Raw genomic sequence first — 27,798 nt, 5'->3', positions numbered from 1 at the left:
TGAGTATATGTTTGTAATTATTTTGCTTTTATAGGATATTTACTTAGTTTCCCCATATTTAGGGGTGTTGATTGGGCCAGGAAATGTCCCACTAATCAAACTCTTCTAAAGTATTAGCCCAATTATGATCCAAGTGTTAACCCAACTTTAATGGCCAGCCCAACATTAGAGAAATCGAGAAATATTGCTTTTCATATAAATTTATAAGTTTTGTGATTTTAGTCAACATGGCCCTTAATAATTATATCTCCTGAACATAATGTTCTTAATCCCTTGCTACTTTTCAATAATTACAAGCAGTCATAAAAAATTATTAGGTAGTCTCCCAACTAAAATTTGATATGGTAAATTTGAGATATGACTGTTTTTAGCATGAAAAGTATTTTATAAAGAGCTTGCTAAAAATGTGATATACCTTTATCTCAATGAATGCACCATTAGGCTAAATCAATAAGGACACCATTTTGAAAATAAATTTATTTCCATACAATCAAATTAGGGAATAAAAATGTTTTATAAATGCTTATTCCTTCCGTCTCAATTCATGTAATACTTTTCACTTATTGACGGTCAATTTGACGGGGGGCGTCTGGACATGAAAATTGTGAGTATTTGAACAAATAAATAATTTTTATTTTCAAAATGAAAATTGATATTTGAAAATTGAAATTGTGTTTGGCCATGAATACAAATTGAAGTTGTCTATGAGTAATTGAGTAAAAAAAGGTGAAAACCCTTTTTGGTGTTTTTCAAATTCCAAAATTCAATCTGTCAAACGTGTTTTTTGGAATTCAACTCCAGCAAAAAGTAAAAAAACAAATTCATAGCCAAATGCCCCTCTAAGATTTTCGAACTAAATCAACTCAATATTTAAAACTAAATTCAGTTATTTAAAAACTAAACATAAAACACTTATAAGTTACAATTTTTAAAAGTAATTAATATGATGAAAAAAAGTACATTTCAAAATATTAAACAATTAATTTAAATGTCAAGAAGTGAAAAGTGCTGCACATAAAACTTGACAAATAAGAGTATAAAAAAAAGTTCTTTTAAAATGTACATGTTGTATATAACTATATATCAACAGCGTTAGTGAATTAAAGAAGACTAAATTAAGTAGCACTCACATGTACAGCCATTTCGAGAGTGGATTATAACTCGGTTTAGCATATGTATATAGTATTATTGATGATTACGGAACTAAGCAAAGCAATTAGCTTAAGGAAAAGTTTGTATTATTGATAATGACAGAAGTAAGCAAGCTATTACCAATTGGCATTCAGCTTGACGAATGACGATGAAGTCATTTTCTATTAATTAGCCAAACTTTAAAGCTTTATTTTCTTTTAATTAAATAACATTCCTTAAAATGTCTGATTCATTTATGCCACGTCAAAACGCGCTCTCCACGAATTTAAAATGAATTATATTATTTCCACATCATCATGCGCACAAAATTTTACTGTTAATGTTGTATATATAAATTAAATAATACTAAAGTAGTATGACAATAACATTTCAAAAAGAAAATGTTGGGTTGTCGAATTACTGTCTTTTGCAACGTTATCACAAACGTGTCGAAGAGTGAACAGGTCTCACATCGTTTATTAATGAAATGAGTGATCTCTTTAGTTCAGAGGCAGAGTTAGAAATTTGAATATGAATTTAATTGAACCTAGTAAAAAAAAATTCAAATAATGTATTTATATTAAGAAGATTATTAAATATGTACGAGTATTAAATTTAGAACTCACTTATAAAATTCAAAATTTCTAAGATTAAAATTATGGCTGCGCTTTTGAGGGTTATTCACCTGAACCTCTTCAGCAAAAGATTACACTACATATCCAAGGTCATTTTTTCTTACTTATTATAAATATATTTTGAAATTTCTGAACACAAGATTAGAGGTTGATTCAGTGATTAAAAGAGTTCAAAATTTAACTTGGGATTCCAAGTTCAAACTCCATGCAATATATTTTTATTTTTCGAACCCTTAGTGAAATTCCGAATCCATCACTAGGCGAAGTCAGAATTTAAATTTAACTTTTTATACTTTTAAGATGTTATATATAGCATGTCCATATGGAGTGAGTTGTGGAGGAAAAGATGGAGGGATTGGTAATTTGCCCTGCAAACCACGTACCATTGACACCTCTAAGTTTTTTGGAACGTGCTGCATTTGTTTACCGCAAAAACATAGCCTTAATTTATGGAAACATAAGTTATTCATGGGAAGAATTACATGGAAGATGTATCAACCTAGCATCTGCTCTTTCTCAACTTGGAGTTTCCTCTGGTGATGTTGTAAGTCTAATTTCTTCCTTTCACTTACTCCTCCATGTTCAATATATATTTATGTACTACGCAATTATATACATATGTTCATACTTCAGACGATCTGATTAATTCTATATACACGTAATTAACTATATAAATTTAAGTGCACCATTTAGCCTAAAGTAGTTGCACTTGACTAATTTCCATTCAAGATCTATGTTTTCTTTTCTTTAGAACTCTTTCGTAACATAATTATGATGAAGATCTCTCTGGCATGAAAACAATATTACATATATATACTAGACTAGAATCAGATCTAGTTCTTTGGACTTTGAATACTATAATTGATCTTTTTAATTTCATGCATGCCAATTATTTTCTTTAAGGCAAAAGTTAAGTAGAAGTGAGCCATTAGAGACTTGAAATATTAACCAAGTCAACAAGGCGCATTCATTCACCCAAATTAATTGATGCGTAGAAGAAGGGTTCTTAATTATCCTTTTTACATATACACTTATAATAAAAAGAAGAATCGACAACAATCTTTAATTCCTCCACTTAATTCTTAGTTGATAAGCTTAATAATTATGTCTCTTACGAAGATAGACTTGACTTACGTATATGGTTCTACTTCTCTCATATTTATTCATCTCATAGACTTGACCAACTAGATGTTAAAGAATGAAAAAGTTCACATCAGTGGTTAAAGAAATGAGTGGTCAGATTTGAACAATTCTCTTATTTGAGCTAGTGTTTGGGGTATGAGTTAGACCTAGCTAGAACCTAATTTTACATGGTATCTATCTCACTTGATGTTGGATCCCCAAATTTAAGTTGTCCACGCATCAAATGTTTTGAGGTGGGTGTTAAAGAATGAAAATTACTAATGAGACGAGTGATCTTCTTATAAATCTTTGACAATCCTCTATCCTTTGAACTAGCGTGTAGAACTTGAATTAGGTTTAAGATCTAATTTTACACTAGCTTCTTTATTAGTAAGTCATTGTATAAGATTATAAGAATATATATTGAGAGGTCTTTTTCCAATAACGAACCATCTTTTGTCGACTTACTAGATATTCAAAATCATTTTGAGTGCTCATACTACAAAGTAACGACAGAACAGGCCCCTCCAGTTTCATGCTCTTATATTTCCTTTGGAAAAACGTTCATAACTTGCGTAATGGTGTCAAAATTAGGGGCTGAGTGGGGACAAATTCACAATGTCATGTAAAAACGATTAGTTAACAAGTCATATAATATACACTATAGTAATGTAAGAGATGAATTTTTTTGTTGTCTAACTCACATACTATATATGTAATAAACACATATATACTATATGTTATAATATATACTAAAAGTACTAACGGTATATATTTCTATTTCATGCTTTAAAAACGATAAATATACGAGTAATCGTGTGTCGGTGTGAATACACGTTTTGACTTTTTTGTTTCCTGTTTGAGTGCTCTATTTTCATTCTTTTTTATTAAACAAATGAGCTAAGACCACAAGTCTTCGTCTCAAATTGTAATTAATTAAATACGTCTCACATAAAATTTAAAAATATTTTAGAGCAGAGCACATCTGCACATGATGATACGAATTTTTTTTTTCTTATATCAGATATCAGTGTTATATTATAATTAAAACTCCTTAGTTCTGTACCTTGTTTTCCTCATTCTGCATGAGCCTGTGCTGGCAGTGATTTGGAATTGTACAATATATTGACTTTGTCAAGCCATGTGTTAAAGACCCACATTATGAAAAATAAATAAATTCCACATTATGAAAAATAAATAAATTGATGACTAGGTACAATTGATATGCATTACGACCAGAGGAAAACATCTAGATACATGAATTTAATCAATAGTACTAAACAAGTCAATGGACTTAAATATTGTTTGGAAGTAGGGAGGCTCTCTCGAATCATATTATTTGTAGTGTTATTTAGTTTTGATATAAACACCGAATATAAATAATTAGTTTTTTTATGTCTCTGATCTAACGTTGGGGATCGGCGCACAACTAAAGTTACGGATAACCTAATAGTTTTGGCTCACCCCATATGTGTTAATTAAAAAATCTAGCTAGTACTAAATTCAAATTGATATTACTCCTACGTTCTCTATTATTTTATCTAGTGAATTGTTAAAGACATTTTTCATAGTTCAAATTAATTTGTTTGTTCAAGAATAATTTTAGATTTTTCTTCCATTTTTATCCTTCATTTGGATTTCCTATGTGATAATGAGTTCAAGAAACTCTAACTGCTCTGAAGTACTGGGAGTAGGTATCATAATCAATATTTAATCATTCTAAAGAGTAATTTAACAATAATTACAAAGGCTAAAAATGAAAAGTAATATCTAATTAATGTGTTAATATTTTTTTGTTAAAGAGTCTAAGATACTCGTATAATTCTCTAAATAGGGAAATATTGAACTAGTAAGAAAGAATCAATGAAGCATTTCAACCTACTAACTCAAATGATCAGTGGATTTTCAACGACATCTTGAACCTATAAACTTTAAATTCTAACTATAACTCTGAGTTCAAACCTTCTTTCTTTTTTCTCTTCGCTTTTATTTGTAGCTTATTTTGTCATAGTTAACCAATTATAACAAGCTTAATTTATAAACTTATTAATCCTAATACAAACAGGTGGCAACAGTGGCACCTAATGTACCAGCACAATATGAGCTACATTTTGGTGTACCAATGGCTGGTGCAGTCCTTTCTGCACTTAACACAATGCTAGATGCCACCACATTAGCACAAAAACTCCAAAAATTAGAGGCCAAAATCATTTTTGTATACTCTGATCGCATTGGACTAGTGCTTCAAGCACTTACCATTCTTCAGGAAAAAGACAAGTCTTGTCTAATTGTCTTAATCCATGAAAGTAACAATGTAAAAAAACCACCAGTTTCATCATCAGGGCCATCAAAGATTCTGGATTACCAAACACTTCTTGAAATGGGGCAGCCTCCTAATTTCAAGATTATGTATCCGAAAAATGAATTTGATCCGATTTCGATCAATTTTACTTCTGGATCAACAGGGAAGCCTAAAGGAGCTGTGTATAGCCATAGAGCTGCTTATTTGAATACAATTGCTGACATTTTTCGATTCGAAATGGGAAAAAGCCCTGTTTTTCTCTGGACAGTGGATATGTTTCGATGTAATGGATGGTGTCTCCCCTGGACAATTGCTGCTTTGGGTGGCACTAATATTTGCCCAAGTGAAATCAATGGAAAAGAGATTTTGGATGCAATTTACCTTCACAATGTGACACATTTTTGTGGTGCACCAATGATTCTTACAAAAATTGCTAATGCTATAGGCATAAATCAGCCTCTGTTACCCCACAAAGTGAATGTAACAGTAGCAGGGGTATTGCCACAACCAGAAATTCTGATCAAACTTGAAAAATTAGGATTTACTATCAATCATGCATATGGTATGAGTGAAGCACTTGGTCCAATGATATCGATGCCTTGGAAGTGTCAAGATGAATATTTATCCAAGTTAAATGAAGAAGACGTGGATGTGAAAATTCGCGAAGGGGTTCACAACATTATGATGGAAGAAGTTGATGTAAAAGATCCAGAGAGTATGGAAAGTGTACCAGCAGATGGAAAAACTATAGGGGAAATCATGTTTAGAGGCAATGCTGTGATGATGGGATACTTGAAAGATTCATCAAGAACTGAAGAAGCTTTTGATGGAGGGTGGTATAGGACTAAAGATCTTGGTATTAAATATGCAAATGGGAATATAAAATTAAAGGATCGCGCTGTTGACGTAGTCAAAACTGAGGGGAAAACTGTAAGCACACTTGAAATTGAAGGTGTTTTGATTAGGCATCCTATGGTTTTGGAAGTTGCAGTTGTAGCAAGATGTGATGATGTTCTTGGAGAGACCCCTTGTGCTTTTGTGAAGCTGAAAAAAGGGTGTTTTGTGACTGATGAAGAAATTATCAAGTTTTGTGAAGATTGGTTGCAGGATTACATGGTTCCTAAGGCAGTAATCTTTGGTGATTTACCATTCAATTCTTCAGGGAAAATACAGAAATTTATACTTAGGGACAAGGTCAACAATGCATTGAAATTGTGTCTACACTCAGTTGGCGAGCTGCCCACACCTTCATCCTAGTATTGGGGATTCGAATCCCCACCGGCCTCAAAAAAAAAAAAAAGCATTGAAATTATGCACGTCTTAATAAAAATTGTCCCTTTTCAGTCTTTGTTATGTCTAGCAAAAACATTGCTCACAATCCCAAATAAATTTATGTATTTGGCATGAATTTACTTGATTGGAACTTTCTTGAAATAGTTAATTTGACATTAATAATATTGAAAACTTTAATATTTGCCTTTTATTATAAAAATATACATGTTGGTCCAATTGGGCTTGATCTTTGGGTGGATCTACCCACAAAAGTGACCAAACTCGTGTTGTTTCAGTCCAGTTTGCTCTGCTTTAAAGAAATTTCTTACCTATTCATTATGCAATTTCTACAAATATAAAAAAAAAATACCAATTCATTTTTTTCGAAATATACATCATCATAACATTCATAAAGAGATCTGGCCGGAAAATTGCCCAAAGACCACTGAAGCCCTCCATCTTCACCGACCAGGTTCTATCTATCCTGTCTTCCTTTCTTTCTTGCTCTGAATCTATTTTCTGCGCCCTTTTTTGCAGATTTTGTGTTTTTGTTTTCTACTTTGAAACCCTTCTTGTTAGGTAATTTAATCTTGCTTGGTAGGTAATTACACCCAACTTTCAATAATTTGAAGAGCATAGGAGTAGATTTTTAAGGTTACCTGATTGTGCATTGTGCATTACACTCTGATTATTTGGATTGTTTTATTTTTTTGGCTGTTTCTGATTGGCATTTTAGTTCAGATTAGGGCTCCATCTTATATATTCCAGATCAGTACTTTCTTGTTTTCTATTATAGTTCAGATCAGTGCTTCAGCATATAGTATAGTTGTGCTATCGTGTCTTTTGGAGAATACACTAAACTTGATCCTATAGTTTAGTTGTTGCTATCTGGTCTTTTAGATTATACACCTGTTGCAGAATTTTTTGAAGTGTATTCCTGTGTAGATTTTACATTAGATTCAGTATCTTTCTAGTGGATTTGGTATCTGATGGTGGTATTGAATCATGTCCTCGGTTGAGGCCGAGGACGAGGGAAAATAATGGTAAGTGGGTTACGGGTTCCCATAAATTGAGGGTAGGATCATGGAACATAGGTTCGTTGACGGGGAAGTCCTTAGAGTTAGTGAAAATTCTCAAGAAGAGAAATATAAATATAGCTTGTGTCCAAAAGACTAGATGGGTAGGTTCCAAGGCTCGGGATGTCGACGGGTTTAAGTTGGGGTACTCAGGAGGCTCAAGGGATAGAAATGGAGTGGGTATTTTAGTAGACGAAGATTTGAGGGAGCAAGTGGTGGAGGTTAGGAGGATCAATGATAGGTTGATGTTGATTAAGCTAGTCATTAGAAGATGTACTTTGAGTGTTATTAGTGCTTATGCACCTCAAGTGAGCTGGGGTGAGGAGGCCAAAAAGCTCTTTTATGAGGATTTGGATGAGGTAGTTAGAGGTATACCGAACACTCAGAAAATTGTCATTGGTAGAGATTTTAATGGCCATATCTGGGCAACTTCTGATGGCTTTGATGTTGTTCATGGAGGCTTTGGTTTTGGGAAGAGAAATGGGGGTGGAACTTCGCTTCTAAATTTTGCTAAGGCTTTTGAGTTGTTGATTGCTAACTCATGCTTTCCGAAGAAGGAGAACCACATGGTTACCTTTCGTAGCTCAGTAGCTAAGACTCAGATAGATTACTTACTCCTTAGAAAGGGTGATAGAGGCCTCTTTAAGGACTGCAATGTTATCCTAGTGAAAATCTTACTACCCAACATAAGCTTTTGGTGATGGACCTGGAAATTAAGAGGGATAGGAGGAAGAAGATTGTATCCGATCGACCGAGGATTAAATGGGGTGGCTTGACCCCTGCCCTTTCTCAGGAGATGGGTGAGAAGTTGATTGGGATGGGGGCTTGGAGTGGTAGCGGGGATGCGGACACCATGTGGAATAAAGCAGCTAGTTGCATTAGGGAAGTTGCTTCAAAGGTGTTGGGGGTATCAAGGGGTAAATTTGGAGGCCATAAAGGAGATTGGTGGTGGAATGGGGAAGTCCAAGGCAAAGTGGAAGCGAAGAAGGCTGCATACACAAAGTTGGTGGAGTGCGTAGACGAGGAAGAGAAGCGGACGCTTAAGAAAGTTTATAAGACGACAAAGACAGAAGCTAAGTTAGCAGTTACGAAGGCTAAGACGACAGCTTTCGAACGCTTGTATGTCGAGCTGGGGGACAAAGGTGGGGATAAGAAATTGTATAGGCTCGCAAAAGAAAGAGAGAAGAAGGCTCGCGACTTGGACCAAGTGAAGTGTATCAAGGATGAGGAAGGCAAAGTATTGGTGGATGAGATCTCCATCAAGCAAAGATGGCGAAGATACTTTCACAAACTTTTAAATGAAAAGGGGGGCGGAGACATTGTGTTGGGTGATTTGGCGCACTCTGAAAGACCTCGGGACTTTGGGTATTGTAGGTGTTTTAGGATCGAGGAGATTATACATGCTATTAGTAGGATGAGCAGGGGAATAACGACCGGACCCGATGAGATTCCGGTGGATTTTTGGAAGAGCACGGACAAGGCAGGTATAGAGTGGTTAACTGAGCTGTTTAATGTTATTTTTAACACAACAAAAATGCCTGATGAATGGAGGTGGAGTACAATGGTTCCGTTGTATAAAACAAGAGTGATATCCAGAACTGTGACAACTACATGGGTATCAAATTGCTAAGCCATACTATGAAGATTTGGAGAGAGTGGTGGAGATGAGGGTGAGAAGATGGGTGTCCATTTCTGAGAATCAGTTTGGATTCATGCCGGGACGATCGACTACCGAAGCCATTCATCTTATGCGAAGACTGGTAGAAATATATAGAGAAAGGAAGAGAGACCTACATATGGTGTTCATTGACTTTGAAAAGGCCTATGACAAAGTACCGACGAATGTCCTCTAGAGGTGCTTGGAGGCTAAAGGTGTCCCAATGATTTATATTAGGGCGATAAAGGACATGTACAATAGAGCCAAGACTCGGGTTAGAACGGTTGGAGGAGACTCGAAACATTTCCCAGTTGAGATGGGGCTGCACCAAGGATCAGTCCTTAGCCCTTTTCTATTTGCTTTGGTGATGGATGAGTTGACGCGGTCTATTCAGGAGAAGGTCCCATGGTGTATGTTATTTGCGGATGACATAGTACTGATTGATGAGACGCGGGACAGAGTTAATGCGAGGTTGGAGGTGTGGAGACAAACGCTGGAGTCCAAAGGGTTCAGGTTGAGTAGGACCAAAACAGAATATTTAGGGTGCAAATTCAGTGATGCATTAGATGAGGCAGATGTGGAAGTGAGACTTGCCACACAGATCATTCCTAAGAAAGAAAGTTTTAAGTATCTTGGGTCTGTAATCCAAGGAAGTGACGACATCGACGATGATGTCACACATCGCATTGGGGTTGCTTGGATGAAATGGAGGTTTGCCTTTGGAGTCTTGTGTGATAAGAAAATTCCACCTAGACTTAAATGTAAGTTTTACAGAGTGGTAGTTAGACTAGCCTTGTTGTATGGAGCGGAGTGTTGGCCAGTCAAGAACTCATATGTGCAAAAAATGCATGTTGCGGAGATGGGGATGTTGAAATGGATATGTAGGCACACTAGAAGTGATAAGATTAGGAATGAGGTTATCCGGGAGAAGGTGGGAGTGGCCTCTGTGGTGGACAAGATGAAGGAAGCGAGACTAAGATGGTTTGGACATGTGAAGAGACGGTGCGCAGACACCCCAGTGAGGATGTGTGAGGGGTTGGGTGTAGAAGGTACGCGGAGGGGTAGAGGTAGGCCTAAGAAGTATTGGGGAGAGGTGATTAGACAGGACTTATCTCAGCTTCACATTACCGAGGACATGACTCTAGATAGGAAGGAGTGGAGGTCGCGTATTAAGGTTGAAGGTTAGTAGGGTTAGCGTGTTGTCTTTCCTTGCAAGGGTATGGGTTGTTAGCGTTTGTAGTAGTCCTAGCCTTGCACTTGCAGTTCTTGTCTGTGATACCTATAGCCTTATGTTGTTTACTGCGTTTCACTTCTCACATTATTTTATTGATGTTATTGTCTCCTTTGTTGATTATATACTATCGTTTTTATTGGATGTTATGTTTTATATATTGTTTTTCTCTCATTTTACTTGAATTTGATGTACTTGAGCTGAGGGTCTTTCGGAAACAACCTATTTACCTCCACGAGGTAGTGGCAAGGTTTGCGTACACTCTACCCTCCCCAGACCCCACCTAGTGGGATTTCACTGGATATGTTGTTGTTGTTGTATAACATTCGTATAACTAAAGATCTTAACCCCCCTTAATTATACAAAGCAAAAATTCAAATAAACCTGTAGACATAAGATATATCAATATACACCCTTAATTATACAAACCAAAATTCAATAAAATATTTGAATGAGAAAAGTAATAGTATTGACAATGATATACATACAAAGACATTTTGCCTCAAAATAATTGTTATGTTTGAACTTCTTAGGCTCTAAGCAATAAAAATAAGAAATTGGGAGAAAATTTCAGAAATAACAAAGATAATAGGAAGGCTCTATAGCTATAGTTTTAGTAATTGCACTCTAAAGCTATAGTTTTGTTTGCTATGGAGATTGTAGTTTGTATATTTCACTTGCGAATATACAAACAAATTAAGTATATACAAATTCTGTATTTCTACATTTAGAAATTTTTGAGAACTCCGTTTGTATATTTCATTTGCCAATACACAAACATAGTAATTTATTATGAATTTTTCATAAAGCATATACAAATAGTTAGGGTAAGTATATACAAATTCTGGATTTATACAATCAGGAACCGAAATATACAAATTTTGAATTTATACAATTAAAAATCAAATTATACAAATTCAGAATTTATACAATTAAAAATCAAATTATACAAATTCAGAATTTATACAATTATGAAACCGAATAGCAAAATTTCACCAAATTGTATCCACAAATTAAAAATAATCGAAACTATAACTATATTACATAATATACTCTAGATGTTTGTCATTTCACATAATTTTCCCAAAATTTAAAGCCCATAGATATTGGGAGGAAGAGTTAAGCCAAATAGAAATTCTTTAGTGCCCTTATATATATAGATCTTCCTCACTAGTATTTCTTATCGTTTTATAATTTATTTGGTCAAACTTCTTAAATCAACTTATTTTAAAGTATCCTTTTCTTCTTAAAAGTACTTTTCAGAAAAATGTTTTTAGGGACTCTCCTTGCTTGTTATTCAATAAAGCATCAAGACCACCGAACAACCATTTCTTTATCATCAAGTACATCTTTACTAGTATTTATAAAAGAGTCTCTTTATAAAATCATAAGCCCAATGCATGCAGACCGTTTCTATTAATTTTCAAGTTTAATATTCTAGTCTTTAAAAAAGCAACTTTTGTGACTCTTGAGAAATATTTAATTTCTTCTCTAAAATTTGATCAAACACCTCACTTTCTAAAAATAAAACAGTTTTTAGTAGAAAGAAAAATCCATTGATATGGATTGCACAAATTTCTGATTAATTAGGCCACATTTAATAATGATAAGCTTCAAGTGTTTACCTTTCGTCTTAAACACGTTAGACTATATATTTAGTACTTTGGGACAATTATTGTTTGCAAAACTTTATTTATCATTTTTTAAATTTTCCTATATAAGGGCAGGAAATTGTCCTAAATTGACTACTTTACAATTCATTTTCCAAGCGATTAAATTCTCATCAAGAGAGACATGAAGGCAATTATTAGGTATGGAGTATCTCATTTTTGACAGAAAAAGAAAAGAAAAATATCGTCAAGTAATTAGCATTATTAGAATGAACATTTATGATCGTCCAATTATTGATAATTATTTTATATCAATAATATCATTCAGATGAAATATGTTTACCCACAAAGCTATTCTACACAAAACACAAATAAAAAATTAAAGAAATAATTTCACAAACCTACTCTCAAGTCTGGCTTCGTTTAAATTGAGGCAGGTTTATAAAATTATCTCTATACATTACAAAATGTCATGTTTAATTGATGTATGACTTGTTGAATTATTTAACATTCATCGCTCGTTATTATTTATGTATTTGAGGTAATGATTGATTTAGAAACATTATTATACCTGTGCAAACATATGTAATCTGAATTCAACCTTATTGCAAGGGTAAACCAATAATAAATCTACAATATAATCGACATCTAATACTATGTTAAAACAAACCAACTTCAGGCCTAACTTATTTCTATCAATCAACATGTCATTAATAATTTACTTTACTACTTATTGTTTAATAGTAGTATTGTGTAAATTAAAATGAAATGATTAAACGTAAATAACTTTTATTAATATAAATAACTTTAGTAAATGATTTACTTACCCACTCTATCATTATATGCAAGTAGCTTTGTAAAGAATAAATAATTCGGGGTGTGCGAATTGCGAAGCCGGCCTATACGGCCAAGAATTTTTCAACATACTAGGATAGTCAATTTATTAATTCAGTCATTAAATTTTATACGTCATCATTATTTTTATTAGCCATTCATTTTTTTATATTTGAAAGTAATTTAGCATAAAAAAATTTTTGTTTAATTATTTCATGAAAAATGATATATTGTTATATTTAGAGATTATTAAATTTAAACTTTTTTATTTTAACTTTAAAATATACTTCTATTATTTTTAATGATAAGTGTGAGACTATAAATGAGAGGCAAAGTAAAGTACTCCCTCTCCCTCTTTCCCTAATTATTTGTTCATTTTTCACTTTTTAGTTGTTCCTAAATACTTGTCAATTTTGACAAATCAAGAAAGGATAATTTTTTTTACCTATTATATCCTTAATTAATCTTAAGTTTTTTAATTCATCCACTTCATAATTAATAGGGATAAAATGATAAATTCATTATGTCAATAATTATTTTTTTAATAGGTGTGTCGATTCAAAAGTGGACAAATAATTAGCCATAGAAAGAGTATAAGGTAGGGTTCAGAATGACTCCAAATGACTAAAATTTAAAAACTCATTAACTTTAAATTTTTATGATAAATTTACTCCAAATTTTAGATACGACTTTCTTTCTTTTTAGAAAAGTATTAAAAATATCCATAAACTTAAGACAACACATTTTTACTTGACTAACTAAATTAAGATACACCTTAATTTGTCACATAATATAGTAAGTGATTTCAAACTTTTGTAAGAGCATCATGTTCTTAATAAAAATAGAGTTCTAAATAAGGCGATAATTTAAAAGTGTAATTCACTCAAGATTGGAGGTGTGTTTAAATTTAGTAATGATATTTTTAGAACTATCAATAATTTAAAAATGAAATTAATAATTCACGATAAATTTAGGCCTTTAATCTGTTCCTTTCTTGGAAATTGTGACTTTGTCATAGTAGTTACGCCACAATGATAGAAACAAATGGAGTAGTAGATAGAAGCCACATCTTGGTATAATAAGAATGCAAACAAAGAGGAATACGAGTCAACTAATTCTCTCACATACCTTCTTCTTTGCTGACGATTTGATAATATCTCAATGTTAATCCTTCATCTGCTCTGCTATTCACAGTAACCAGTCAAGCCCAACTTCTTCTTCTTCTTCTTCTTCAACAACAACTGCAAATATGAGTTCTCCGCTCATCTTTCTAAAGCCAATTTTTATTTCAGTAATAATACCCGTTATTCTCGGAACGGTTTTCTATCAACTGGATTCCTTCGACCCGGCTTCTTATCCGACCCATGTGCTCTCTACTGACCCGCCCATTGTTGCACCAAAGCGCAATAATCAGATGCTCCGTCGCTCGGAAAAAATCGGAGTTAACCAGCTGTTATCACCCGAAGACGTAGCGTACGATCAAAAATCCGGAGTTATATACACTGGATGCGTTGATGGGTGGGTTAAAAAAGTGAAAGTGAACGAATCGGCGGCAGATTCGACGGTGGAGGATTGGGTTTTCACCGGCGGCAGACCTCTCGGACTTGCTTTAGGACGTCACGGCGAAGTTATTGTTGCAGATGCGGACAAGGTCAGTTGTTGTGGTCCTCTTTTTTTATTTTTAGGGGAAAAAAAAATTTGTGTCCCTAGAAATTTGCTGAGTTGTTTATTAATAAAGGGAAAAGGTGTGATATTTTCGTTACATAAATGGTTCAAATATTCTTATATTTGGTACATGATCATAAACTGGAAATATTAAGGGTATGTTTGGTACAAAGGAAAACATTTTTCGCATGTTTGGTCGGGTTAAATGTTTTGGAAAATGTTTTTCAAATCAACTTATTTTTCTCAAATTTAAGGAATTATTTTTTTGTTGAAAAAATCAATTTATTTTATTCCTATCCTCAAATCACCCCAAAAAAATAATAATTTTAAAGCTTGTTTTTAAATTCAATTTTTTTACCTCACCCCTACCCCACCCCCTCCCAAAAAAATATTAAAAATTATTTTTAAAAGATATTTCTAATTTCAATTTTTTTATTTTTTTACCCCCACCCACTACCCTCGCCCTCGCGCCCCCCCCCTTTCCCTCCCATCAACCCCCTATCAGCCCCCAACCCCTTTCAAAAAGAAAAAAATTTAAGTTTATTTTTAAAAAATATTTTCAACTTGAAAATTAATTTTATTTTTTCATCCCGATCCTCAATCACCCACCCCCTCCTCCAAAAAAAAATTGAGTTTGTTTTTAGAAAATATTTACAAATTCAAAATTTCATTTTTTCACCCTACCCTTGACCCTCCCCCCACCCACCTCCTACCCAGCTCCCCCTACCCACCCCGCCAACCCGCCCCCACAAAAAATTTAAGTTTATTTTTAAAAAATATTTTCAATTTCAAAATTTCATTTTCACCCCTAGAAACCCCATCGGAAAGTATATATTTAATAAATTAGGACAAAGAGATTGAATTAATTGAGAGGGTAACTTAATAGACCTATAAGATAACTTACTAACCAAACATTAAAAAATTAGAAACTCCGCGCCAAACACACGTGAATTGCACGCAGGACTATTTTGTTTTGCTGGATATGATTACATCGGAAAGTACAAAAATCACACCATTTTAGAGTAATAACGGTGAGATCTGAAAGGAAGATATGTTAATTCCTCTGTATAATTGTTTAGAATGAAATGTGACAGGGGTTACTACTGAACGTTACTTCAGTGGGTGAGATTAAAGTGCTAACAGAGGAAGCTGAAGGCCTGAAATTCAAATTAGCAGACGCTGTAGACGTTGCAGAGGATGGAATTATATATTTCTCCGATGCTTCTTACAAATATAATATCGAACAGTACATTTATGATATTCTTGAAGGAAGACCCAATGGAAGATTGTTAAGTTATGATCCATCAACTAAACAGACCAAAACGCTACTTAGCGATCTGTATTTTGCTAATGGTGTTGCAGTCTCTCCAGATCAAAATTATGTTATTTTCTGTGAAACACCTCTGTAAGTACTCTTTCATATTTTTAATTTCCTTAGCAGATACGTACGTACAAGAGTATTTCTCATTTTCCATCTTTTTTTGTAGGAGGAAATGCAAAAAGTATTACATAAAAGGCGAAAAAAAAGGATCTGTGGATATGTTTGTTGATAATTTACCTGGATTTCCTGACAACATTCGTTATGATGGTGAAGGACATTATTGGATTGCATTCGCCTCGGTGAGTTTCTTCATGATATTTTAAACTTGATATGTTCAACCTTTAAGTTACGCTGCTCTCTCATATTTTGTTTCTGATAACTTGACAGGAAAAGACATATTCATGGGACTTGACACTAAGGTATCCATTCATCAGAAAGATAATGGCTATAATGGTGAAGTATGTTGGACAACCAAAGGCAGAGAAAAATGGTGGTGTTTTATCTGTTGATTTACAAGGAAATCCACTGGAACACTATTATGATGAGGATTTGACAATGGTGTCAAGTGGCATTAAAATTGGTGATCATTTGTACTGTGGCTCTATTAAGTCTCCGTACATACTACGCCTCAATCTCAAACAAAATCCTGCAGTTCAAACTTCATAAACAAAGATGATCATGACCATTTTCCTAGTATAGAAATGTAAGTGTTTGATTTCAAAAAATAATGGGTGTATTTGTTTGTACAACTAGAGTCGTTAAATTTTGCATAAGATTTCCACTATATAAGATGTGCAAGTGTTTTCTTTTTAATTTGTATATTATAAATAACAAGAGTCAGCATATGCAACTAAATCATGATCTAAGTTTTGTATGCATTTAATTCTAGGATAAACATTTTTATTGAAATTCTTTTTTACACCTTTGATTTAAAAAAAAAAAAAAGATCCATCAATATTTTTTAAAATATTCATATTTTCAATATTATAATAGCAATATATTATAAATTAATATACTACTAAGTATTAAAAATAATTTTATTACATTTAAACATGTAAGTTATATAATCTACTTTGCTACATAAAAATTTCTCAAATTATGTTAAATCTACTTAGAGTAAATAAATCATGTCCTCTCATTAACAAGTTTCAGCAATGAAATAAATGGACTCCACATATTCAAATTTACCCCTCAATTTTAACTATATTTTAAAATTATCCTTACATTGGAACTCCATAAAGGGCAAAAACAAAATATCTTCCTAATGACGAAGTGAGATATTAAAGCAAGAGTTACACATATGACAAAATTGCTAAATTTCAGATCGTACGGCGCCAAATCTGATTTTTTTCCTTTTTTAATGGAAGGATTCGCAAATCTTTGAGAATTGATTTTCCATATGATCACTAAACTAATTAATAGCTATTCTCTTTGTCTCAATTTATTATGACAAGTTTTGAAATAAAATTTATATATTTGAAAATTAAAGTATAAATTAAAAAATACTATAAATCATAATAATTGACAATTTAAATGATACATGAAAAAAATTGCAGTAAAAAATAGATTTGTTTGAAACTCAAAATCTGAAAATCCTAAAAGATGACACACCTAGAGGTAGGGGTGTGCAAAAATTGAACCGACCGATTAACCGAACCGATAAAAGTGCTATTGGTTTATTGTTATTGGGTTAACGGTTTTTTAATGGTTTTATAAAAAAAATTATTGGGTTATCGGTTCGGTATTGATTTTTAATATTGGGTGATTGGGTAAACCAATAACCCATTACGACTAGTAATTTACTACTTTACTTGTACATAAATATTATATATTAATCTCAATACCTTAGTAGTCACTATCTTTGTCCTTTAGCCTTCAATTCACATTTCACAGTGACTTTGAGTTCACAATTTCACATTATAAATAATGTTAAAAATCTAAAATAAGAACCCTATTCCTCTTAATTTCTCTTTGTGTTACGCTTGTATAGTTCTTTTCATGTTTATTATTATTGTTTTTATTTTATGAGCATTTGTAAAGTTACATTATTGTGTTTTCGCATCAAATTTATTAGAAAAGTCATATATTTGTTTTATAGGTATTTTCTTATTGGTTAAACCGAAAACTGAACCGTTAAGGACCAAAACCAATAAGAAATATCTTATTGGTTTAACATATTTAAAAACTGAAAACCAATAAACCAAACCGATATTACATAAAACCGAACCGAACCGACAGATGCACGGAATATTTTTCTATTATTATTATATCTGAAAATCTATTTTCCTTGACCATATAGGAATACTATTACCGAGTTCAACTTGTAGTGGGAAAACCTCATTAACCTAATCATAGTAATTCAAACCTATATTAATCCCTTCTTATTAAAATTAGTACTTGTTCTTGTCTTATTTTATCTTCCTTCTTGCTCTACTGTAATTTTCTTGTATAATTCCACAAGTTGTTAGATATGTCTCTCCCAGTACAAAATAATTGTAGCTTTTGTGACCGTTATGAACTAGACATTTATCGGGACGACAATATCATGAATAAGTGGGATTGGTCCGGTTGTGGTGAAAACGTATTCTACATCGAATGTGAAGTTGATTATATACTCGAAAAAATTGACAACGATGATGATGATGAAGAAAAAGTTGGTGATGATTGTTCACGTGAACTGATCGAGTCCGCGGTGAAACCGTATGTATTTAAATTTGATTTTTTGACACATTGCAGAATTAAGGCACGAGTAATTTGCAATATGTTAGGTATCTGTGAAGACTCTGCTTCTGATGTAGCTGAACAGGTTTCAACTTTTGCTACATCACAGATAAATGATCCTCAAAATAGTGGTTGTAAAATTGTGCCTATAGTAATGTCGTTTACTATTATTTATGTCCAACAAGATGGTGAAGATATTAGTACTGTTCGTGCTCGTGTTCTTGTCAATACCAACACGGAGTTTCGTCTTCCTCCCATTGTTCCTCCTCCTAATCCGACAAACAGAGGTGTAAATCCATTCTCCTTTGAAATATTGTATAGATGGACTTTAAAACATGGTGATCCAGTACATCCTATGTGTTCCATCTGTATCAAGGATCCTTCAATTGGAGAGACCATAGCAATCTTACCGTGCTGGCATTCTTTTCACTTACATTGTATCATCAAATGGCTGGAGATAAACCACCGATGCCCTATGTGTCGTTGGTCCTTTTCAAAAAATAGCAAATATTTCTACTGATAATATGCCCCTTTTGACTAGTTAGTTTTAGTTTAGTGAGCATATCGCGATATGTTTAGGCTTTAATTTGCAGTGTTTGAATCTATGGATGAAAGACATAAGTGTCCTTCCTCATTCAATTTCACGTTTGGTATCCATTGATATGCTTTATATAATTTTAATTCTTTTGTATCTACTACTATTTGATTACTCTTTCTTGTCTGCATCTGCACAATTTTTGCAGCAATTTGTTTGTCAATTCTGCTTTATGTGTATGTGCCAGCCCTTTTAACTCTTTTAAGCAATAAGCTACACAAATACAGTAAATGTTGTTCCAATTCTCTGTTTTCGATGGTCTATACATGTTTGTCAAGTTAATCAAATGTACACACTGACAATGCTTGAGCCTTTTTTATTCATAGAAAGCTTCGTTCGTTATGTAAGACCTCAAACATAAGAAGATTACAAACAGAAGAGCCAAGACTTAATGTTGGAAATTTCTAAACAACTATTACAAGAATAAGGCTTTAGTCTCAAGTACTCTTCAGACTGCAATCTCTCTTTTGATTTGACAAAGACTGCCTAAGGCTTTTGCTTTTTCCCTTAGGACAAACTTTTGTATCTTGCCCGTAGAAGTTGTTGGTAGATCTTCAAATATGACTGTCCGGGGAGCCATATAATGAGGCAAATGATCGCGACAAAAGTTGATTATATCTTCAGAGCCAAGACTAAATCCCTCCTTCAACTTCACGAAAGCACAAGGTGTCTGCCCCCAGTGATCATCTGGTCTTGCTACTACAGCTGCTTCAAAGACTGCGGGATGACTGACCAAAACTCTTTCCACCTCAACCGAGCAAATATTTTCACCTCCAGATATTATAATGTCCTTCATCCGGTCCTTAACTTCTATGTAGCCATCTGGATGTCTCACAGCAAGATCGCCAGTATGAAACCATCCACCTCTGAACGCTTCTTCTGTTGCTTTAACATTTTTTAAGTATCCACTCATCACAGTGTTCCCTTTAATCATAATTTCACCAAGGGTCTTTCCATCATCCAGTACCCTCTCCATTGTGTCAGGATCTCTTATGTCAATTCCCTGTGTAAAAAAGTGCTCCACACCTTGTCTTGCTTTCAGAGCAAATCGCTCATCAGGAGGTAATGATTCCCACTCTGGCTGATGGAGGCAAGACATGCAGGGACCATGAATCTCTGTGAGACCATATATATGAGATACTGAAAAGCCTAACTCCTCCATCTTGGAAATGATATGAGGAGGCGGTGGTGAACCACCTGTCGTTATTTCAACCTTGTGAGGAAGTGGTTTGCGGTCACTTTTTGGTGAATTTACAATCATATTCATGACCGTTGGTGCAGCACTCATATGTGTGACCTTGTGGAGGGATATATTCTCAAAAATTTCCTTCGGAGAGACACGTCTTAGGCAAACATTCGTGCCACCAAGTGCAGCCACGCCCCAAGTAAGGCTCCATCCATTACAGTGAAACATTGGAACAGTCCAAAGATAAGTAGGCATAGATCCCATCTCATGAGTATAAGGAGTTGCAATAGCATTGAGATATGCACCTCTATGATTGTAAACGACTCCTTTAGGATGTGACGTTGTCCCAGAAGTATAGTTGACACTAATAGGGTCAAATTCAGTTAACGGCCACTTTATAGCAAAATCATCGCGTCCACTTGCAAGAAGAGTTTCATATTCATGAACATTTGGAGCAGCAACAGGAGGCGGGAGGTTTTCAGGATCAGGGATTAATATTAAAAGAGGTTTTGTTTTAGCATCTGCAAGAAGATCCAGTGCTCCTTGAGCAACTTCAAACAACTGCTGATCAACGAAAATGATCTTAGCTTCTGAATGCCTCAGGAGAACTGATACCATAGCTGAATCATGACGTGTATTCAACGTACAAAGCACTGCTCCTGCCATTGGCACCGCGAAATGCAACTCTTGCACTGCAGGTACATTAGGGGCCAGTGTTGCAACCTATTCAATCATTTACACTAACAAACCATGAGAAAACAACTTCTTTTGATAAGAAAATGCATAGTAAAGAGTTCAAAATTGCTATAATATATACACTATTAACCATGCGTTTAGACATACTATTCTAAAGCGGAAATCTTTTGAGTAAGGAGAAATTAAACTTACAACATCTCCACGAGAAATACCCAATTGGGACAGAGCAGAAGCCATCTTTAGACACCTATTTTGAGTCTCTTCCCAAGTGAATTTAACAGAAGAACCATACACAACTGATGTTCTGTCGCTAAAAACCTTAGCAGCTCTGTCCAAGAAACTAATGGGTGTTAAAGGGAAATAATTAGCTGAACACCTCATTAGTCCCTCCATGGATTCCCATGGGTGAGTTTCGACATTCTCATGACTAATTTGGGACAAATAACGAGACCTCTGATTCAAAATGGGGTGAACTCGAACTCTGTTTAGAGAATGTAACAACCCATTGAATCTTGAAATATTGAAAAAAGGCTTCATGATAGATGAAAAAAGGGACAGAAAATGAGTGAGCAACCAAAAGTTTGTGTGAGGGGATTTTATACAAATACATGTCTAAATATAAAAATGCGTCCATATTATTTAGGAGCATGCAATTTCTGACTGAATGTCAACCAGCTTTATTGAAAAATTATGTTTTGCCTTCAAAGCTAATTATTTATTCTCTTCATCATTATACATTACTCCTATATTATATTGAGTCCCTTGTTGGGAGATGGCAAGGAAAATATTTAAGAACATAAATTAAAGGATTTTTTATATTATTATTCTTTTGATTATTTTTAAATTATTCTCTCAAAAAATGTAAAGTAGTTAAAAACCTTATTAATTAAGGGTAAATATGAAAAAAAATATGTCAACAATTCTTTTGAATTTTGAATAATTCACTTATTTTAAATTATGAAAAAGGATTCGACAATTCACTTAATATGAACTAAAGCAAGTAACTAATATAAATATTGTGATAAAATACTCATATTAATCATTATTTTTTAAATAACTTGCAAAATTCAAAGTGAACAAGTAAAAATAAACTAAGAGAGTAATAACGTGACGAGACGCAAAATTTGGTCACTTATGTTACTAGGTCATTTGTATTTTTGCCCCTATTTTATATTGGTCTTTAATGTTTTCCTCACACGATATATAACTATTTTGTGAAGTATAAATTTAATTTTTATATCATAGTAGTTTCAATCTCAAAGAGCACAAATTAAAGATCAACTCGCCAAACCATAACATTAATGTATATTCAATTTTGTCAGGTTATAAATTATAATATAAAACTATAGCATAAATACTATTTGTCTTTTTCAGGCAAATATTTGTTTGACCGTGATTATTTAATCTTCTTTTCACATAGAAATTATTTAACTTTTTTTAAAATGAAGTTTATGCCCGTATGCAACAGTTTGGACAAGTTGTAAGAAAAGGTTATCGTCAATATATTTTGAAGAAAAAAAACAGTTAGTATATAAAAGCAAAAAAAGTTTGACAAGTTATAGTAGTTGCAAACACAAAAATCATATTTGTATATTATAGCTATAGTTTGCATAATTGTGCTCCATAACAAACATAAATATGTATATTTCGCTATACATATACAAAAGAAAGCAGTTGTATAATCTGCTTTGGTATACATATACAAAAGATCAATTATATAATTTGTGTTTGTATAAAGCGAAAAAGAGAGAAAGACAAAAAACTGGATTGTTGTTTTATGCAAACTATAGTAATAATTTGTGGCCAAAGGACCCACAGAAGAAAGAATCAGAGTTGTTGTTTTATGTAAACTATAGTAATAATATTTTATAATCCTCAACATTATCTCACTTTTTCATTTATTTTTTTCATTTTTAGTTTAACTTCAAGGCAAGAAACAACAATTTCAGGCATTATTTTAGAAGGACTTAAATTGTTGACTGACGTGAATGTCCAAAGATGATAACATTTCCAATTTTTTTAATTGAAATTGGTAACATCTCAAATATATAAATTTACATGATATACAACAATTATAGGGTATTGTCATTTATTGGATCTTTGTACCAACTGCATCAAATCTGCCTGATACAAAATGCCATAGACGAGTGATACTTTTTTATTTTAATAATTGGAAACGACAACTAAGAAAATGATAAAATCAACATCAAGTGTAACAGAGGCGAGGCTAATGTGTTTAGGATTTTCTGCTTGAATTTTGCCAAATTCTAATATAGTTTATAGAGTTAGAAGCTTGGACGATAGCCTAATTTTCTTTTTGTAATTATCTACTGTAGATATTTAATTTTGTTTTGTTTTTTAAAAGTCATTTAACTTTGTCAAGTTAAAAGGTGTTTAGATTGACTTAAAAGTTAGTTAAACCTACTTTTAAAAAGTCAGTTTTTGACTTCTGAAAGTGTTTGAAAAATATAAAAATAAGTTAAAATAAGTCAAAAATGACTTAAAATAAGTTGGTGAATGTTTGACAAAATTATAAATAACTTAAAATAAGTTTAAAATGACTTTAAAAATAAAGTTAAAAACCAAAAGTAGGCATCTACTTACTTTTTATTTTTTGACTTAAAAGTCATTTAGTTTGATTTTTTAATTTTTAGTTAATTTTTTTTTAAGCTAATCCAAACGACCTCTTAATTTTCATAGTCATTTTAGCCTGAAATATAATTTTTGATACTTATGTAATGATGTGGAAGTGGTAAATTTTAGGATTTTTTTTATAAAAAAAATAGAATTAATATTAAATTTATTCAGGACTCAATCTCTCATAATGACAAAAAAAATAAAAATTATAGATAGAAAATTAACATATTCAGAAGGAAAAAGTCATACTTTAAAAAGAAATTTCTCAAAATAACTTTCATTTACGTTATTGAATTGGAAAAATAAAAAGCTTTAAAAATATTTTTAAAAAATCTTTATAGGAAACACTCTTTCGTAAAGTTAAAAAGATTTTTAAAACCAAGCAATGAGCATGAAAACTAATTTTCAGAATTAACCTGAAACATGGTTATTGAGATCCCTTTTTTCTTTTTTCTTTTTTCTTTTTTCTTTTTTCTTGTGTTCGAAAATACTTAGTAAAAATAAAGACATTTAATCAGCTATTTATCAATTTTAATCGATAAAAAACATTTATAGAAGCTTAAAATTTAATGATAACTTTTTCAAAGAGGAAGAGCTATGTTTTCCACTATAATTCTTCCCAAATGTTTTTGCATACACTCCTATTATTTTTCAACTCGAAAGCCAAACCAAAATTTAAAGTCAAAGGTCAACAAAAAGTTGCTACTTGCTAGCTCTTTATGTAAACTGTTTTTTTAATGAATTGTGTTCCAAATAAATTTAAATATTTATTTTAATTTTCTCAAATATTTTATTTTAAAAAATTATAGCTGACACATCATTAAATAGGTAAAAAAAACTATATTTTCACCTAAAATGAGCATGAAAGCTAACCAGGCAAAATTGAATGACCATCCAACCTTCTAAATATAATTATTTGTTGTTGTAGAATTTTTTCTCTTACACTTTGAGGGTTCATATGATATCCTCTTTACTAATACGTTTACCGTGACCTTAGAGATAAATTTCAGTAGAATCGAAGTTATATATATTGACAACACAAAATAATTTACCACAATTGAACAGAGGATTATTAATTGCATATCATTTTTTAAGAAAACTTCAATCTTCAAACACAGTAAAAGAGCAATTTGCCAGCTTTGGACAATGTTGATAAACAGAGTTGTCAATAATTACTTATTACTTATGGTAAAAAAGAGAAATCAAGTGTTTCATTCAGAAAATACTACCCACTGCCCAGGGCTTTAGTTTTCTCTCTTAGCGCGATTCTCAGTATCTTGCCTGTTAAATTTTTTGGGAGATCTTGAAATATTACTGTTCAAGGCGCCATGTAATTGTTAAATTAGGTCTTGGGCCTAACTCACACCCCAAAAGCTAGCTCAAAGGGAGGAGGATTGCCCAAGCCTTATAAGGAGTCCACCCATCTCATTAATCACCGATGTGAGACTTTTGTCATTCTTTAACACCCCACCTCACGCCCAGTGCTTAGCATCTGGTGCGTGGGCAATTTTTTGATTTTGGGGGCCCCAACATCGGGTGAGACGAGCCTTTGATACCATGTTAAATTAGGTCTTGGGCCTAACTCACACCCCAAGAGCTGACAAGTTATCCCTGCAGAAGTTGATAATTTCTTGATCACTTCACTACCATTATTAGAACCATCCTTCACTATTACTATCATGGTTAGAACAGTTGTTGCCCCGCCCATATGTGTGACCTTGTGCTCTAATATTCTTTCAAATATAGCTTTTGGTGAAACCTGTCTAAGGCAAATGTTTGTGCCACCAAGTGCTGCTAGACCCCAAATTAGGCACCACTCATTGCTGTGAAACATTGGGACAGTCCAAAGGTAAATAGACCTTGAACTCATTTCATGAAGCAGAAATGTAGCGATATGCACCCCTGTGATTGGAAACAACTCATTTGGGTCGCGATGTTGTTCCAGAGGTATAGTTAACACTAATAGGGTCAAGTTCACTTATAGTAAATTCATTATTTCCACTTTCAAGGAGGCTTTCATATTCATGAGTAATAGAGTTTAGAATGTAGGATTGTCAGATTCAGGGATTAGAACAAGAAGAGGTGGTATCGCGTTTTCATTAGTGAGAATATCTAGTGCTCCTTGAGCAATTGCTGATCCACAAATATGATCTTTGCTTCTGAATGTTTCAGAAGTACTGATACCATAGCTGAATCATAATGGGTATTTAATGTACAAAGAACTGTGCCAGCCATTGGTACTGCAAAAAGCAGCTCTTGATACATTTGGGGCCAATGTTGCAACCTGCAGAAATAATTTCAAATCCATAATGAAAAACTAAACCATTTAAATTCTGAACTTGTTCTAATATCTATTTATCACCATTTAAATATCTAGTATCTAGGATTTTAGCTACCATCTCATATCAATGACACATAACACCATGGCTTGTTGTTAGTGTGGCTTGGAAGTCCTCTTCGAAAGAAAATTATTAATGCATGATGCATGAAGCATGAAATGAATAGAGCCTGAACTTATTTTCTGGTTGTATAAATGATCATTATACCAAAAGTCAAGCAATCACTACTTTTAAGAAAGTATTTTCTACACCCTTCAAGGTTTCGTATTATTTTCCAACAGAAAATGGGATAGAAGAAACTTAGCACATCCCCGCGAGAAATCCCCAGCTCAGACAAAGCAGAGGCAACCTTTATACACCTAGCATGAGTCACTTCCCAAATGTACTTGACAGAAGGTTCATCAATGATGGAAACACGTCCTCTAAAAACATTTGCTGCTCTCTCCAAGAAACTTATGGGTGTCAAAGGAACATAGTTTACAGAACATTTAAGCAGACCCTCCATGGAAAGCAATAATGACCCAGTTTCGAGATCCTTTGAAACCTGGTACAAGTTTTGAGGCCTCTGAGTGCTTGTGGGATGAATTTTAATTGAATTGGTACCATATATAAATAAAACTTGGTGCCAATCATGAGTGACTTATGGTGATGGAAAAAGTTAGAGGGTATAATACTGAAGAGTAGCATATGGAGCCTTTCAAAGAATAATATACATTGACAATGCAAACACCTTCTACAGAGTTGACAAAGCAGCGAAAGTGAATTAACATTGAAAAGTAGCATCATTTAGGAATAACATTTAGTGACAATGTGGAAGACCAGTTCAGAGTTGATGATGCAACGAAACTCGATTGAATATTTGTTGCTTCTTCTTCGAGAGCGATAAGATGGAATTTCCAGGTAGAGCCAACAAATCAACCTCTAACTTTATGGACAATCAAACAAGGTATGGACTGTGGGGTCCATCCCCCTATGCCAAACTTTGATAAATCTCACAATGTCAAAGGGTTAGCAGATTTGGAAGATATTGATTTTTTTTTCAGCTTTCCTCACAAGTCAAATGTTGGTAAGCTGTGAAGAAAAAATTGTGAGGCTACTTCATTTGTTATCTATAAAAGAGAGAGTCATTCTTCATTCTCAATGAACCAAAAACAAAGGAGAAAAAAAAGAAGAGTGAGGCATCACAGAGGAAAATAGTCTGTGAGGAAAAATAAAGTGTGAGCGATATTGTAGTGAGGTGGGAAAATCAAAAGAGGGTTATTTCTTTTGAGTGTGTAGTGGTCTTTGAAGTTTTTACTCAGACCTACAAGTGTAAAAATCCTTACTATAGTGATATTAGTTGCTCCTCTCGGGCCGTGGTTTTTCCCCTATTCAGGAGGGTTTTCACGTAAAATCTTGGTGTCATTATTGCTCTTTTTATTCTTGTTGATTAACCATATTGTTGTGTTTCGCTTTTATTGCTTTTATTACTGCAAATATTATTTCTGTTGCGGGTTTATTCTCAACAATTGACAGCAATGATGCGTCAATTTTGAAGTATTATACTCTGACAATATGAATTTTGATATTAAATTTGACAGTCTATTGCAATTGATCAGAAGTAGAATAATGAAAATTAAACTTCATTAGCAAAGAGATACCATGTCCAGCTTGTACAACATGGAGATTAGCATACACTTTTTGAGGAGACTTCAATCTTTAAACACAAAAAAAAGAGTAAGATAAACAGATTACAGCATAGAAGTCTTTCAGTTCTAGAAAATTCTCA

At 33.2% G+C, this 27,798-nt stretch overlaps 5 protein-coding genes and 1 pseudogene across 5 annotated transcripts in view; 4 read left to right on the top strand and 2 right to left on the bottom strand.

The window, feature by feature from the left end:
* The window catches only part of LOC125822796 (catalase isozyme 2), a 184,115-nt gene that overhangs the window by 25,204 nt on the left and 131,113 nt on the right, over window positions 1–27,798 (top strand). The gene's annotated exons all lie outside the window — the stretch shown is intronic.
* On the top strand, window positions 2,077–6,647 carry LOC125822792 (isovalerate--CoA ligase CCL2-like). The gene is made up of 2 exons (XM_049502254.1): window positions 2,077–2,310; window positions 4,954–6,647. The coding sequence occupies exons 1-2, from the start codon at window positions 2,113–2,115 to the stop codon at window positions 6,445–6,447; spliced, it is 1,692 nt and encodes a 563-aa protein (XP_049358211.1). The 5' UTR covers window positions 2,077–2,112; the 3' UTR covers window positions 6,448–6,647.
* LOC125821908 (uncharacterized) lies at window positions 7,784–8,239 on the top strand. Its single transcript, XM_049501264.1, has one exon. It carries the CDS (start codon window positions 7,784–7,786, stop codon window positions 8,237–8,239), a length of 456 nt encoding a protein of 151 aa, XP_049357221.1.
* LOC125822808 (protein STRICTOSIDINE SYNTHASE-LIKE 6-like) lies at window positions 13,942–16,672 on the top strand. The gene is made up of 4 exons (XM_049502267.1): window positions 13,942–14,521; window positions 15,630–15,940; window positions 16,023–16,155; window positions 16,244–16,672. The coding sequence occupies exons 1-4, from the start codon at window positions 14,120–14,122 to the stop codon at window positions 16,520–16,522; spliced, it is 1,125 nt and encodes a 374-aa protein (XP_049358224.1). The 5' UTR covers window positions 13,942–14,119; the 3' UTR covers window positions 16,523–16,672.
* On the bottom strand, window positions 19,535–21,597 carry LOC125822788 (butanoate--CoA ligase AAE1-like). Its single transcript, XM_049502251.1, has 2 exons — window positions 21,247–21,597; window positions 19,535–21,081 (listed from the first exon to the last, which is right to left on the bottom strand). The coding sequence occupies exons 1-2, from the start codon at window positions 21,589–21,591 to the stop codon at window positions 19,621–19,623; spliced, it is 1,806 nt and encodes a 601-aa protein (XP_049358208.1). The 5' UTR covers window positions 21,592–21,597; the 3' UTR covers window positions 19,535–19,620.
* Window positions 24,917–26,535, bottom strand: LOC125821907 (probable CoA ligase CCL13; annotated as a pseudogene).

Source organism: Solanum verrucosum, unplaced genomic scaffold (assembly GCF_900185275.1).
Source record: "Solanum verrucosum unplaced genomic scaffold, falcon-dt-bn FXZP01000103.1, whole genome shotgun sequence".
Taxonomy (NCBI): domain Eukaryota; kingdom Viridiplantae; phylum Streptophyta; class Magnoliopsida; order Solanales; family Solanaceae; genus Solanum; species Solanum verrucosum.
Note: the sequence above shows the minus strand (reverse complement) of the source record. Positions and strands in the feature narration are given on the sequence as shown.

Coding starts and splice junctions, on each gene's coding strand:
- LOC125822792 (XM_049502254.1), top strand. CDS start 2,113: ATGGAGGGATTGGTAATTTGCCCTGCAAACCACGTACCATTGACACCT. Junction 2,311..4,953: donor GAGTTTCCTCTGGTGATGTT/GTAAGTCTAATT, acceptor TAATACAAACAG/GTGGCAACAGTGGCACCTAA.
- LOC125821908 (XM_049501264.1), top strand. CDS start 7,784: ATGTTGATTAAGCTAGTCATTAGAAGATGTACTTTGAGTGTTATTAGT.
- LOC125822808 (XM_049502267.1), top strand. CDS start 14,120: ATGAGTTCTCCGCTCATCTTTCTAAAGCCAATTTTTATTTCAGTAATA. Junction 14,522..15,629: donor TTGTTGCAGATGCGGACAAG/GTCAGTTGTTGT, acceptor GAAATGTGACAG/GGGTTACTACTGAACGTTAC. Junction 15,941..16,022: donor ATTTTCTGTGAAACACCTCT/GTAAGTACTCTT, acceptor CTTTTTTTGTAG/GAGGAAATGCAAAAAGTATT.
- LOC125822788 (XM_049502251.1), bottom strand. CDS start 21,591: ATGAAGCCTTTTTTCAATATTTCAAGATTCAATGGGTTGTTACATTCT. Junction 21,082..21,246: donor GTATTTCTCGTGGAGATGTT/GTAAGTTTAATT, acceptor ATGATTGAATAG/GTTGCAACACTGGCCCCTAA.